The 14218-nt window shown below is 57.3% G+C and overlaps 1 protein-coding gene across 9 annotated transcripts in view; it reads left to right on the forward strand.

The window, feature by feature from the left end:
- TBC1D14 (TBC1 domain family member 14) overlaps positions 1–12020 on the forward strand; it is an 85998-nt gene extending 73978 nt beyond the window's left edge. For 6 of the 9 annotated variants that reach the window (XM_011378561.2, XM_011378563.2, XM_023522398.1 and 3 more), the window contains 2 exons: positions 7430–7688; positions 9306–12020. In XM_011378561.2, coding sequence (XP_011376863.1) covers positions 7430–7688; positions 9306–9371 — 325 coding nt within the window. In that variant the 3' untranslated portion in view covers positions 9372–12020. Of the gene's footprint in view, positions 1–303; positions 2236–7429; positions 7689–9305 lie in introns of those variants that run through there. The other 3 variants (XR_002776892.1, XM_023522399.1, XR_002776891.1) reach the window with 2 other exon arrangements.
- Positions 12021–14218: the final 2198 nt, after the last annotated feature.

Below are 14218 nucleotides of genomic sequence, written 5' to 3' on the forward strand. Positions count from 1 at the left end.
GTGAGCAATGGGACAGGGCGTTAGGAGCGGGTCGGACAGGACCTGGGTCTTCAGCGGCTCCCTGATTATTTTACAGCCCAAAGTTAGAGTTTTAGGGGTCCAGGCCGCAAACAAAGTCAGGGGAACACTGTCCTAGAGTAGCATCTTCTAAGCTCATGTCACCCTGTCCTGCAAAAGGAAACCAGTTTTGTGTCGTGTCCCTGCTTGTGGCCGTGTGTGCGGAAGCGTGACAGGTACATAAGACTGAAAGAAGTTTCACGAGACAGTTTCTGAAGTTTCCTATTTTGTCCTCTATTTATTCAGAAAAAAATGCTGTGATGCTCCGCTCGGATTGGTTGAGTGGGTCACGGCTGTGCCCGAGGCTGCCTGTCGTCTCCGTTCTAGTCGGGGATGGCTATAATGCGGGTTGGGGGGCGCGGAGGCCCAGGGCCCCGCTTTCGCTGACGGCGCTTAACCTTCAGAACCAGCCCCTGGAATGGATCGTGACCTGCGTTTCACGGATGAGAAAACTGAGGCTCAGAGAGGCAGAGGGCGGCGCCCAGGGCCACTGAACGGAGCCGGCGAGCGCAGTCACGTCCCCACTCCAGAGCTGTCCCCACTCCAGAGCTGACATGCCTTCCTGCGATTTCTCCCTGAGGGCCTTCGTCACAAGGCCGCATGACCACGAGGCGGGCCCCTGGCTGCAGCTCCAGAGATAGATAGCATCGCATGCGGACAGTGCCCCTGGGGACTGTAAAGCAGGTCAGACTTGTTTGCAATGACAGGGGAAGCCGAGTGCAGGGTGTCTCAGCAGAAAGGGGGCTCCAGGGGTTCCGTGGGTTCCACCTTCGTGTCGCGTCAGTGCCCAAGGCTTCGGGGATGCTGCCCACCGTGCTTTGATGAGGCCTCCGCAGGCGTCGGCTCCTTCTTGGGGAAATGCTTGACTACTTCTTCGCGTAAAGACCTAGGAGGACAAACGTCGTCCATTTTTACAGTCCCACTGCAGGGGTAGGCACACAGTAGGTCTTTGGTAAATATTTAAGTTGAATTAAGCACGGAAAACCATGCGTTCGTGACTCGATCCTGTCTGCACGTGTCGTCCGCAGTGATCCCAGCTCTCGGTGGGGTGCTGCCAGGTAAACGCTCAGGTCAGAAACGGGGCGGCCCCGGGAGGAAGCACAGGGCAGGCACAGGCTCACCCCGGACCGAGACGCTGACGTCCCGGAGACACTCGTCACTGTGCGTCACCCTCACCGCGTCGGGAGCAGCTGTAGATCTTAGCACAGAAGAAGCCACCGAGGCCCCTCCTGCGGTCCTGGCACACCTGCAGTGAGCGGCCCAGGCCGGCTGCGTCACGTCACCTCCCCAGAAGCCACGTGTACACCCTGGACAGCTGGACCTGCCTCCGAGCTGCACACGTGTGGCGGGCTGCGCTGTGCGTGTGGGCTGTGTGACTAATGAGTCCTAGGGCTCCAGGAACCTGTTGCTTGAGCAACAAGGCCTTTTTGTCATGTCAGAGGGTTGGGGGCGCATGTGCTTTGGCCAGCTCAGTGTTGGGGTGAGCTGTGCAGGAGCCGTCTGCCCACCGGAGGCCAGTTCAGGAACTGTTCCTTCGTTCCCAGGACCATCTTCCTGCCCCGCGGATTGTCGCGGTGGAGCTTTGTAGGACATGGCCTCCCTCCCTCCCCTGCCGCTTCTGCTCCCGCATCACAGCGCTGGCCCCTCGAGGCTGTCCTGTTTCTTGCTGCCCCCGTAACAGACTGAGCTATGTCAGTCACCTCTGTGTTGCTCACGCCTGGCCCCAGGCTCGGTTCAGAGTCCTAGGTCAAAGAAGGCTTCTGCTCCTTCCTGCGGGGTCCCTTCCTGAGTTTAAACACGCAGAGTCCAGCCCGAGGCCCAGCTGGGACCAGCCGCTCCTGCACGTCCACCTGTGGGTGTTGTCTGCCCAGCGGGGTACAGGGATTTCACAGTCGAGAATTAGACTTACTTGCTGACACCGCTGTCCTGGCAAGGGGCCTTTTGTAGTGTGCTTGTCACTCTGCCTGCGTGGAGGGTCAGGACAGGGCCCCACCACCTGCGTCCTTCCCATAGAGTTTTGAGTGTTCACACAGCCTAGTGCCCACGTTTTGTGGGAGGACTGACATGCGGTCATTTAACTTATCAAAATATTTCCTATTGCTCTCAAATGGCAGTTACTTGGAGGCGTGCGTGGGTTTGCAGTAAGCAGTCTTGACTTTAAGTCCGGCACACGTCCCTAGCGGGATGACGTTCCTCGCAGCGGTGTTCTGTGGTACTCGGAGGTCTCTTCACACCGCATCTCTACTTCAGAGGGCCAGTCCACGGTGAAATTACGTCGGAAGTTTAGTCTCTGTCGCACCTCGCGCACGTTCGATTTATAGCTTTCACCTTCCAGGTGCGGTCTGCCCGGGCACTCCTCCACGCAAGGGACGCCTCGCTGGGCCAGGAGCATCCAGCATAGTGTCCAGCATGCACCGGCCTGCGTGCGTGAGCGTGTGTGTGTGTGTGCTTGTGTGTGTGCGTGAGTACGTGTGTGCATGTGAGTGGTGTGTGTGCACACGTGTGTGTGCGTGCGTGGGAGTGCACATGTGTGCATGAACGTGCACATGCATGTGTGCACGTGTGCGGGTGCATGTGTGCATGGATGTGCACATGTGTGTGTGCATGTGTGTGCGCGCATGAGTGCGTGTGTGTGCATGAGTGTGCACGTGTGCTTGAGTGTATGTGCATGTGAGTGCGTGCGTGCATGTGAGTGGTGTGCGTGCACACGTGTGTGCATGAGTGTGCATGTGTGTGTGCGTGCATGAGTGCATGTGTGTGTGAGTGCATGTGCGCGTGCATGGGAGTGCACGTGTGCATGAATGTGCATGTGTGTGCCTGTGCGCGTGCATGTGTGTGTGTGTGCGTGCGCTTGCGTGCGTGCGTGCGTGCGTGTCAGGAGGGAAGGGGAGTCCAATCACAGGTGGGAAACCTTGCGGGAAAGGCCCACACAGCTTGTCTGTCCCCAGCCACCCAGCCTGGCTGGAGATGGAGCCTGTTAACTAACTTTAACAGAGTCTTCAGTAACTACCTGTAGTTTGTAACAAATGGAGTTGTGTTGCGTGTTTGATGTTTTATTTAATCCTCACAAAATCTAATAAGGCTAAGCAGTAAGCCCGTTCTTATCCAGAAGCATCTATTCAGTCTGCTTGTCCCAGTATTTTAAGATTCAGGGAGTGCCATGGTGGGGCTCAGGGCTCAGGGCCACCTCCTAAGCCATCCCTGGGGGCAAAAGCTTGTTCTTAGGGACAGTCAGGATGGGGAAGTTGAGGCCTAGCTGGAAATTGGTGATGTCAGACCTCGAAGGTCCAAGTCTCTGGTTGTGGCTTCTCACATGGGGAGACTGCTAGATGACCTTGACCCTCGACCTTGTCTGAGTTTCCAGACTCCCTTTATTTGCAGTTCCCTGATCTGTAAAATGGGGGTGGTGGCTGCTTCTCATGAGGTGGCAGCAAGGATTACATCGATTGGATAATCCCGGAGGAATCGCATGAAGCAGTGCCAGCCCCGGAGCACGTGCTTCCGGGCCTCTGAGGAGCAGACCGGGTGGGAGTCAGCTCGCTCCCCTGTGGTGTCTCGTGTGGGCCTTGGCCCCCAGAGCTGGCTTCTGCCTCCCCCAGCGGCTCCCCGTTAGAACAGACGTGGCCAGATACGAATGTTTTGGGGATGGCGAAGGCTTGACAGGAAAACAGCCTTCCGGGTCCCCTCACACACGTGATGGGGGAGAGCGATACAACTGGTGTTTGGTGTCCCTTAAACCTCTAGCCATCTCATTGATCGGGCAGCACAGAAGTACGTTATTTTGCATGAGTTGAATCTGTACCCGAAATCACTGTTTTTGATACACGGTGCATTCATGTGCAGTGGTCCAGGGGAGAAAAACAAACATTTCTTGGGGGAGAAAAATCCTTGAGTTCTCGCTTCCTTTCACGGAGGAACACGCTGCAGCCCCGGGAGGGCCAGTGGGGCAGGGCGAAGCCCATGGCGCACTGCAGAGAGCGGGCTCCCCTCGCTCCTGGCTCCGTCCCGATCCCCCGATCCCCCCATCCCGTGGCAGGGCTTCTGTGGCACCTGGACAGAACCTGGCGTCAGCATGTTGGGCCTGGTCTGGTGCTGGCCCTGAGCCCCACGGGGAGCTGAGTGGGCTCCCCACATGCGTGAATGGTGCTGCATAACCACTGCTCTGAGAGCCAGCCAGGAGGGGATTGTTTTACTTTTCTATTCACATCAGGTTTTTTTAATCTAAATGGTTTAAAATACAGTCAGGCATTTGAAAGCTGCTGGTAATGAATGGTTTACCAGTGAAGGGGGAGAGGGAGGGAGGGAGGGAGCGAGCAGAAAGCACATCTGAGCAGGAAGCACCTCGGAGCAGCCCCACTTGCTGGAGGGAGGCGGGGTACCCTCCCTACTCTGTGGGGGACAGAGGTCTCTGCCCTGGAGGCACTGGCAGTCTAGGGCTGGAGACAGAGCTCAGGGATGCTGGGCTCTTGGGGGCGGGGCGGGGCGGGGGAAGAGGTCTGGGAGCTGGTGCTGAAGGCCTTTGGGGCTCTGCAGGGCTCAGAGGTGCGGAGGCCGAGCGAGGCAGAGGGAAGCTGGCGGGGTGTCCCTCCTGCCTGGCGACTTTTATGAAGGGGGATGTATGCGGTGCAGTGGAAAGCCAGCCTCGCCCCAGGCCAGCATGTGGCTTCCCAGAGAGGGTCACATGGGCTGAGACTTGGGTGAGTAGACATTGGCCAGGTGAAGATTTAAAAGCCGTGTTCTTCAGTTCTCAGTCTTATGTGACTTTTCAGCCGCCTTTGACGGTCCCTCTGATCCTGGAATGCCGTCAGTGTGCAAGCCGCCCGCGGCGCAGAGCCCTCCCCTGCAGTCCAAATGAATGGGCGTATCCGCCCAGATGTCTGACTGACACCAGAGACCCCGCACCCCCCGACTGACGGCTCCACCCTTGGGACTGCTCTGCCAGAGCCCAGTGGCCTTGACTCTGTTGCAGTCCCGTGAGGTAAACCCCTTGCAGGCTCTGTCCAGGTTCCCTCCACTGCAGCTGTGACCTTGCCGCGGGCGTTTCAGTGGCCGCCCGGTGACGCCTGTGTCCCCACTAGGCACGGCCATCCTGTTCACGAGTATGCGTATCTGCATGCACACACACGTGCGCACGCTGACTGGCGGTCCCTGCTCCTGCCCCCGCTTGCAGTTAAGCCGCCCCTAAGGGCAGAAGGTGCTGTTTCCTTGGGTGCTCCGTATCCTCGTCACCAAAGCGCAGGTGTCAGAGGTGTTGCAGGCGCCTGGACTGCGCTGCTTAGACGCGGGGGCTCAGATCTCGGCCGCTAGCTCCTGAGGACGATAGCGCCGGGGCGGGTGTGGGGACCGAGCAGGTGGACCTCGCAGGCTTTGACCGCCGTGTTCTGGATCGTTCAGGTGTTTGCTCGATTATATAGAGTTCAGAATGTGTCTGCGGTAGTTCTGGAGGCCCACGCACAGACCCGAGCTCGAGAATACTGTGCCGAAGAAGTTTCTTTGGTGTCACTCGCCCTCTTCGTGGCCTGTAGCTGTGCTTTTTTCTGATCGCTTTTTACTTCAGATGCTGCTTTTAAGAGGTCGGGGCTTGATTTCCACGAATGAGCCGACGGATAAGAAGTGGAGATGCGAATTAGGTCAGCTCCTTTTCGTTTTTTGAAAATAAGCACATTCTCTGGAGAGGATTGAGAATGTGCTCTGGATGGAGTCTAGATGCAGAAGACCTCCTGGATCGCTCCACCGTGTTTTCTAGACTGAATAATGAAATCGTTTGCTGTTTTTGAGATAGTAAGAAGCTCAGGCTGAGGACGTGCTGTGACTTTTAAAAATAAAGTGTCCTAGCAGGCCTGCAACAGTGTTGCTGGTGGCATCTAGCGTAGTCTGGATGTTCAGAGCGTCTGGCTCTGCCACTTATTCTTGGCGGGACCTGGGGCAGTTTTCCCCTGACATCTGTGTCCCTATTCCAACATCTGAGCTGAATGAATGGACTGTCGTGGTTTCCTTGAGTCTCTTAGAGTTTCGAAGCACGGACATGGCGTGGCCGCGAACGTTAACCGTGTTGTGGTTGGCGTGCTGTGCTGAGCACGTGAGTGCCCCTCCAGGTCCTGCCAGGGGGTCTGAACTGAATCGCATCCTGGAGCCTCTGTGTCCATGCAGCCCGTGTGCAGACTGGCCAGCATGCTGCAGTTCTGGCATCTGTCCCAGCAGAGTGCGGGTCCCCCTGTCAAAGGCTTGATGATGTTGCCTCCTGACCTAGGCAGCCCTGTGGTCCGAGCCCAGCTCTGGAGGTCAGCGCCTCCATGGACCCCATGTATCTCGAGCTGGCATGGGCACCTGGAAGAGTGATTTCCCAGGAAGGATGGGGACCCGTCCCCCGCAGTTGAGAATCGCTACTTCTGTGAGGAGTGGTTCCGATGAGGTCATGAGAACCGCCATCGTCTGTCATCGGATGCAGCCTAGGGGTCTGTCCTCATTTAGTCGTTCAGCAGAGATCGCCAGGTGCTGTGCTGGATGCCGCGGGTGGGGGTGGACGGAGCAGGGTCCCTGCCCCTGTGCAGCCTCTGCGAGAAGGTGGAGACGCGGCCTGTTCTGGCAGGCACCAGGGCCGAGGGAGGCCAGGCAGGACGGAGCATCTAGCTGGGTCTGAGGGTCAGGAGATGGCATTGGGCTGCGTGTCACAGCTGGGGAGGGGAGGACGGGTTCCCAGAGGACCAGTTTGCCTAATGTCTCAACCTGGACTCGCCTTGCTGTGTGACGGGCACGTTCCAGGCTAGAAATGATCCAGCCGGATAACATATTTGATCGCTCGGAATTGTGTGTGTTTGGTAGTTTGCATTGTGATCATCAAAACTGTTTAAGGGAATGTGTATCTGTATTTCACTTTTCCGTCTCAAGGTTTGCATTTAAGTCCATAGTCAAATTTATTTGGAAACGTTTACTTTGTTCCTTTGCTGACCCCTACTGGGGGAAGAGGGTACAGGACGCCCCAGAGTCCTGGGAACGCTGAATCGTAGTTTCTGTTCCGTTTTTACCCCCCACCAGACTCTGAGCTCTGTCTGCCTTTTAACCTCATACCCAGCGCCTACCACAGAGCAAGCACATAGTAGGTGCTTCATGAATATTCGTTGTTTGTAGAAGTAATTGGTATCAGTAATTTGCACCGGACGGTGTTTGCAGTTCCATGCGGAATCCAGTAGTGCTGTTTTAGGAAGCTTTTAAGTTGGCTTTCAGCATGGATGCAGGCCTGGCGCTCACCGGCCCCCACGTGTGCGTCCAAGGATGGGAGTGAGCGACATGAGCCTCTGTCATGGGTCCACCTGAGTCCACAGCTCTTTCTTGGTGCCAACCAAAGTCTGAGAAACGCAACCTTTTTCCCCAGGATCTTTACTTTATACAGCAAGTCCTTGCCCCTTGACCTGGCCTGTCGGATCTGGGACGTATTCTGTCGTGATGGGGAGGAGTTTCTGTTCCGCACGGCACTGGGCGTCCTGAAGCTGTTCGAGGACATCCTGACGAAGATGGACTTCATCCACATGGCCCAGCTGCTCACCAGGCTGCCCGACCACCTGCCCGCCGAGGAGTTCTTTGCTTGCATAGCGACAATTCAGATGCAGAGTCGGAACAAGAAGTGGGCCCAGGTGAGCGGATCTCCCGCAACCCCTGAGACGTGGACACGTGGCTTGTCCGTAATGTAGGAAGCACCTCGCTCAGAGGGCTCTTTGAGGAAACAGCCCTCTCCAAAGTCGTTGGCGGGCTGGAGGTGACGACATCTGGCTCGAGGCTTGGCTCTGCCGCAGGGGGCTCGGGCAGCCATCCCCTCTTGAGGTCTGTCAGATGGAAGGGCTGGATGATAAAGTGCCATTCTGCAGTGGCACTGGGAGGTCAGAGCTCTAGTGCCATCACAGTGCTGTCTCCACATTAGTATTTGATAAACGAAGCCCACCGGCCCGAGACAGAAAGCACAGGGAGCTAACACGGAGCGGGCCCCTCCTCCTCCCCCTCCCGGAGCCTGTGGGTGGGTGGGCTGGTCCTCATCTCACTGGTAAACGGAGGAGCCCAGGGAGCTGGAAGGCGCCCCTCAGCAGAGGAGGGGGGACGACAGCACTCCCGGGATGTGTGACTGTCAGCCTTTCCAACCTGTGTGGTCACGGCCACGGACCTACTTCCCCCCGCCTGCGGCTCCCCCACCCCTCCCAACCCCCACCCCCGACCCCCACACACAGACACGCAGAGAGGGAAGGAGTAAACCCACAGCTGACGTTTTGCTTCCTACATTTTAGGAAGTAGGTAAAAATTATTGATTGAAACTGGGTCAGAGATTAGCGACAGTCAGACATTCTCTGACAACGGTAGAGTGATAGGGGTTCGTCCGATGCTGGGTACAGAGCGTGAAGCATCATGGGAGCCATGGGCGTGCACATTGCTCTTAGGTGCTGTGCTTGAGGTTAGGACTCCGGTGAGCTTTATAAAACAGGTGAATGGCCATTTGGTTGGCAGCCCCGTTTACTTAGAGGTGGGGGCGGGGGGCCTGCCCACTGCTAGTCCTCTGTGCAGCCCGTTGGAAACTTTCGTAAAATGTTTCTGCTTTACACCTTGTAATTTGTAATTCAGTTAAAGTGGCGCTGGGCCCGGTCCCCAGTAGATGAGCACTGGGGCCACAGAGGTTCCCAGGGTTTGGAATAGGACGAATCTGGTTTCGTGGAGCCGTATGGGCTGCTTAACCTGGAGCGCGTCACGTCTGTGAGCACGCGACGCTCCGGCCTTACGAAGGGGCGTTGCCCCCCCACCCCCCGCCCAGCGTGTCGCGTGGGTTAGACAGCCGCTGTGCGTGGAGCGGGGCGCTCTGCTGGGCCTGGGGCGGGTGTCCAGCAGATGCAGCCATGGTCATTGTCAGCGCTGTCGCGAAGCGGTCACAGTGGAGTGTGTATTAGAAGATGAAGGCGCCAACCAGGACCCGCGCGAGCAGGGCCAGGCGGCCGAGCCCGCTGGGGACGCTCAGGAGGCGCGAGGAGCCGATGCGGGATTCGCTGGTGGGGGGCTGGCCGTGGGCGTGGGCGGGGAACCCTGCGGCCCTGTCTCGATGTTGGCACGTGGCTGGCGGGATTGGCTGTGGGCCATCAGCCTGCGTGGGCGGGCGGGGCGGTGTCGGCCGGGGAGTGTGGACGAGGTGCGGAGGACAGGCGGGCGCAGCGGCCTCTCGGGCTGTGCCTCAGCGTGTCGCGGGGCGCCCACGGATGTCTTCCCTGTGACCCCAGGTGCTGGCAGCGCTGCAGAAGGACAGCCGTGAGACGGAGAAAGGAAGTCCCCCTCCCAGGCACTGAGGCGGCAGGCGGACGCGCTCGGCACGCAGCGGGGTCCCAGAGCACCTGTGCCCTCTCAGGCGGACACCCTGGCAGCTGCGAACAGGGGCTCTGTTCCTCTCTGCTCCCTAACACTGGAGTTGGCCTTAAAACAAAACAAAACAGACAAAACTTGTAAAGAACCAAACCGAGGCTTAGCCTTAAGCAGCCCAGTGGGACGGTGGCCCAGTGTCACCCGTGGCCGACCGTCGCGTGCTCCGCATGGCTCGAACACAGCAGCGGCTGACTCCCTCCCCTCCTGTCAGCAAAAAGTTAATTAAATCATAATACTTTTACGTCAACTATTGGAAGGGACATTACAGTCTTTCTTAGCCCAGGTGCATGAGAAGTTCCTTGGGAGACCTCAGAGATGCTTTGGGCTCATAGTCACCTGTTGTAGTAAGAGACTGCTGATTTAGGGACCGCGATAACCTTCCCAGAAGTGGAAAGCCCACCTACCAAAGATGAGCCAAAGGCAAAAGAGCTCTCGTGGGGTCGTCATGACGGATGCCCGTGGGCGCCCAGGGACACGACCTGACCTCGGCCTGACCGTTTACCATGTTGCCTTTGCCACATGACAGCACAGGGCTGAAGATGGGCGCTGAGGGTCCAGTGGGGACCCTCACTCCCGGAGACTGCCCCCTGCACCCACTGAGCAGTGGTGGGAAGTCGAGGCAGGAAGAGCCGTTCGCAGGGAAGGCCCATGGCGGCAGACGGTCTAAAAGCCGATGGAAGGGATGTAGACAGCCCCCCATAAGTCAGAGTGGGGGGAAAGGGGACCTTAAGACCTGCCTCCTGGCCCCCTGCTCATCTCTGGGCAGGCCGGGGACAGCCCAGTGTGGGGGGAGCCTGCTCCCTTGCTCTGACAGAAGGCTCCTCTGTCCTTTGTCACCTGAACGCAGGGGCCAGCGCTGAGTGCCAGCGCTTCCCTCACACGTGTGGCTTAAAGGTGGACTGTCATAAGGGCGGAGGAGTAAACCCCACACCCGGCAGCACAGACAGTCTCGTCAAAGTTCTCAGTGCGTCCATTTCATCAGCCTTTTCCTATTTTAGGTTTTAGCTGGTTTCCCAAGGTCATTAACACCTCGTTCTAGCTTTCCCATGACTAATTTTGAGAACTTCGTGTTAAGAACTTTGGTTATCCACATTCAAAGAAATGAACGGTTTTTGCAGAGTAGTCCAAAGGGCAGGCAGATCTCTATGGAAATAGCTTCCCACGTGGTCATCCGCTGGGAGTTGGTCCCCGGGAGTGCTTGCTGGGCAGTCCAGGTTGGAGGGCACAGGTCACTCGCAGCGTGTGGTGCGTGCAGCAACGTGGCTGGCGCCCTCTGGCCCTTCTCGGCCATCCTTCCCGCCGCTGGGGGCGCCCCAGGGTCCGTCTTGTTTCTGATGTTGCGAGCACCCTCAGCTCTCTCTAGGATGCAGCCAGGACACCTGGGCTGGGGCTAACGCCTGCCGTGGCATCACTCTTCCAGGTGTTCTGCATCTGTCACATCTGCCTGCGACACTTCTCAGTGCGATAGCAAGTTGCCGAGCAGTGGCTGACCTTGTGCCCCCAGCCCAGCTCTGTTCCGCCTGGTTTTTCCCGAGACGGCCTTTGTTCCCTTGCCTCCCTCACCGAATTCTCCAGGGCGGTCGCAGAGCATCGTGGGTACCGCTTTCCGCCCCAGCCTTCACAGGCTGACTCACCCGACCTGGGAGGGGAGAGGGTCCGTGTTCACTGAGGTCTCAGCTGCCTGCCAGACGCAGCCGCCTGATACGATGCTGCACGTGGCCTGGATTGTGCCAGCCTGGGAGGCGGGCTGGCGAGTGTGCCCAGGTTGCTCCCTGACGTGGGCTTTCTGTTCCTGAAAGATGTATATATTTTCTTACTGTACATAAAGATGTTCCTTGAGTTGCGACAGAGAGCGAGGCAGCCAGGCGGTGTGCGGTTCCGGCCGGAAGGACACGCGCGTTCCAAACCCAGCCCCTAACATCCGTTGTTCGAGTTTGACATACATCTGTCTGGATAGCACCATTTGCGTGTTAACTTTTAAAATGGATTTCATGCCAATCCGGAGCACTGACCGAATCTCCAGTTCTGAAGAGGTGTCCATGACCTGTTCGGGGACCCCGTGAGGCCTTGCTGGTTTGCTGTGTCCACGTCAGAGGCCGGAAGTTCTGAGCCCCTGCCCGGGGCCACACGGCCGCCTCCCACAGAGGGCCTCAGAGAGGCACAGGGCTGCGCTCCTCTGCCAGATGCCGCTTTAGAAAACTGGAAACACGGCAAAACGCTGCACCCCCTCGGGAGCTCGCCCTGTCCACGTCCCCGGCCACCGATTTGCAGAATCTAAGATTTTGGGTTTGGGACCTTTGTACAACTGGCACTTTAGGGTCGAAGGCTGCGTCCCCACCAGTCCTTGAAATCTCATCTAGAAACAAGGTTCACTTTAAAAGGTACTTTTTAACTGCTCAATTTCGACTATTTTACATAGTTCGCTGATAGAAAAGTCCTGATGACACTTGCTACATATCATGTTTTAATCGCTTGTACAGTTAACCTTTAATTTTATTAAGTGTATCAAATTAGGGCTTTTTGAATTGTAAATATGTGGTTTTGTTAAATAAAAGTCATGTAAAATTGTTACTTGATTCATTGCAGTTTGGTTTAAAATTGAAGTTCTTTTCCTGAAGTATGGCGAAAATTTGATTTTGAGCATTGCGCTATTTCAGTGTTTTAAAATTCGCTTGTTAGGATCAGTTACATCAGGAAGATGGTATAGTTATGGTAATTTGGTCAGGGGATTCGAGGGTTTGGTGTGCCCCAAGCTGAAGGGGAGCCCCAAACTTGCTGCTCCTCTCAGGCCTGATCTCAGCCCCCCCCCCGGGGTCCCTCACACCCACCTGCACCTGCTCCCTGAGCCTGCCGCCCCATCCAGGCGGGTGGTCGGCGTCCCCTGTGCCAGCCCCTGAGGAACCCGCTCGGAGCCTGGTCAGCTGGTCATCGGTGGGACCCTGGGCTCTTCCCGGGGCCAGTGCGCACCTCCGTTCCCGTCCGTGGAGCGGAGAGCCCGAAGTGGGCCTCGAGGTCGCCTCGGACGGGCAGACGGAGCACTCCCGTGCGTCGGCGCTGCCCGCCACACCAGCGCTCAGGCCGAGGGCGGGAGCTCCAGGGAGGAGCGTGCCCAGTCCCCGCTGGAGGGCGGGAGCCCCAGGCTGCTCTCTCTCTACACTGGTCCTCCAGGTCTCTCGCCTGAGCAGACACCGCCACCCCTGCTGTGTCGCCCCTCCCGTGTCGCCCCTCCCGTGTCTCCCTGGGCCGCCGGAGGCCTGTGCTGGACCTGGGTGGGGCTCCTCTCCACCCTGTGCTGCGTCATCTGCCTCCCTGCCCATCCTCCCCTTGGGGACAGAGCAGCTCAAGGGGCATTTGCTCGGACGTCTTTGGCCCCCTGCATGATGCTCAGAAAGCGTCCCGCCTCTCCCCCGCGGACTGCTTCTCCTCTCTAGCCCGTGGCATTTTTCTCCGTTTTCTACGGGCTGTGAGGTGAGTGGCAGACAAGGGTGGTCGTGGTTGACAGCGATCACGTTTGCTGAGGGCACTCTGGCTGATCCACCCATGCCAGGCCCTGGGTTAAGTGCCCTGTGAGTGACCTCACTGATCTCCACAGCTGCCGCCATGGTCCGTTTCAAAGGTGTGACTCCGGGAAGTGGTCTGCTTGGGCTTCCACAGCTAGTTAGTGGCGGTGCCGGGGTTCACACTCAGGCCTGTGGCTCCTGAGCCCTGACACAGACACCCGTCCCCAGGGAACACTTGCTTCAGGGCCATCGGAAGCCTTCTGCCTCTAGCTGGCCTAACTCCAAGTGAGTCACTCACTCACTTGAGCACCTCCTGTGTGCAGGACACCACGCTGCTGGGAAGGTGGCCCTGCTCCCCCATGGCCAGCTCCTGGGGCCAGACCTTGGGCAAACACACGGGCAGTGGGGGCAGAAGTCGGCGAATGTCCTAAGCGAAATGGGGGGCTGCTGGTTCAAAACCGCCACCTGAAGTGTGGAACCTGCCACGAAGGCAGGAGAGGGGACCGGTGTGGGAGGACCAGGGGACCAGGTGGACCATCAGAGGGAAGCCTTAGAGCCAAAGGAGGTTGCCAGATGGGGTCCCGTGAAGCAGCAGAGCACTCACCCAGCACCCAGGAACTCGACCGTGACTTAAAGTTCCAGGTGTTCCTGGGAGGCCCCAGCGCTGTCCAGCTGTGTTTTGCCCTGGGGTCCTCCACGAGCACTGCCACCCCAGCAGCCAGCTTGCCCTGGGACGGGGTCGCTCCACTGGGCGCTGCCACACCAGGGCCCCTTTTCCCAGGATGCCCGAGCCCCGCGGGGTCTCGGGTGGAGGGAGGGGCAGTGAGTGGCCTCCCTGAACAACACAGCAAAACGGTTACCCCAGTTTGACCCCAGGGCCTCAACAGTTCTTAAACTGCTTTAATAAAAAAAAAACAAAAAACAAAAAAAACCCCACATACACAAAAAACAAAAACGGGTAGACAAGGGAAAGGGGGTCAAATATGTGGTGACAGAAAGAAATCTAACTATGGGAGGTGAACACACAGTGTAAATATACACATGCCTCACTGTTAAAGTGTACGGCTGAGACTTATTGGATTTCATTAACCAATGTCACCATAAAAAAATAATTAAAAAAAAATAAAGCCAAGTTTAAGGTACAATTTAGCGAAAGGTTAGGAACAGGAGAGTTTAAATTCTCTAAGCCTCATTTTCCTTTTCTGTAACCAAGGTTAAAAGGGTACCCAGCACCTGTCCACTGATTTGTTAAGGTTAAAGTAATCTAAAACGCC

The sequence above is a fragment of the Pteropus vampyrus genome, unplaced genomic scaffold, assembly GCF_000151845.1.
Source record: "Pteropus vampyrus isolate Shadow unplaced genomic scaffold, Pvam_2.0 Scaffold346, whole genome shotgun sequence".
Taxonomy (NCBI): Eukaryota; Metazoa; Chordata; class Mammalia; order Chiroptera; family Pteropodidae; genus Pteropus; species Pteropus vampyrus.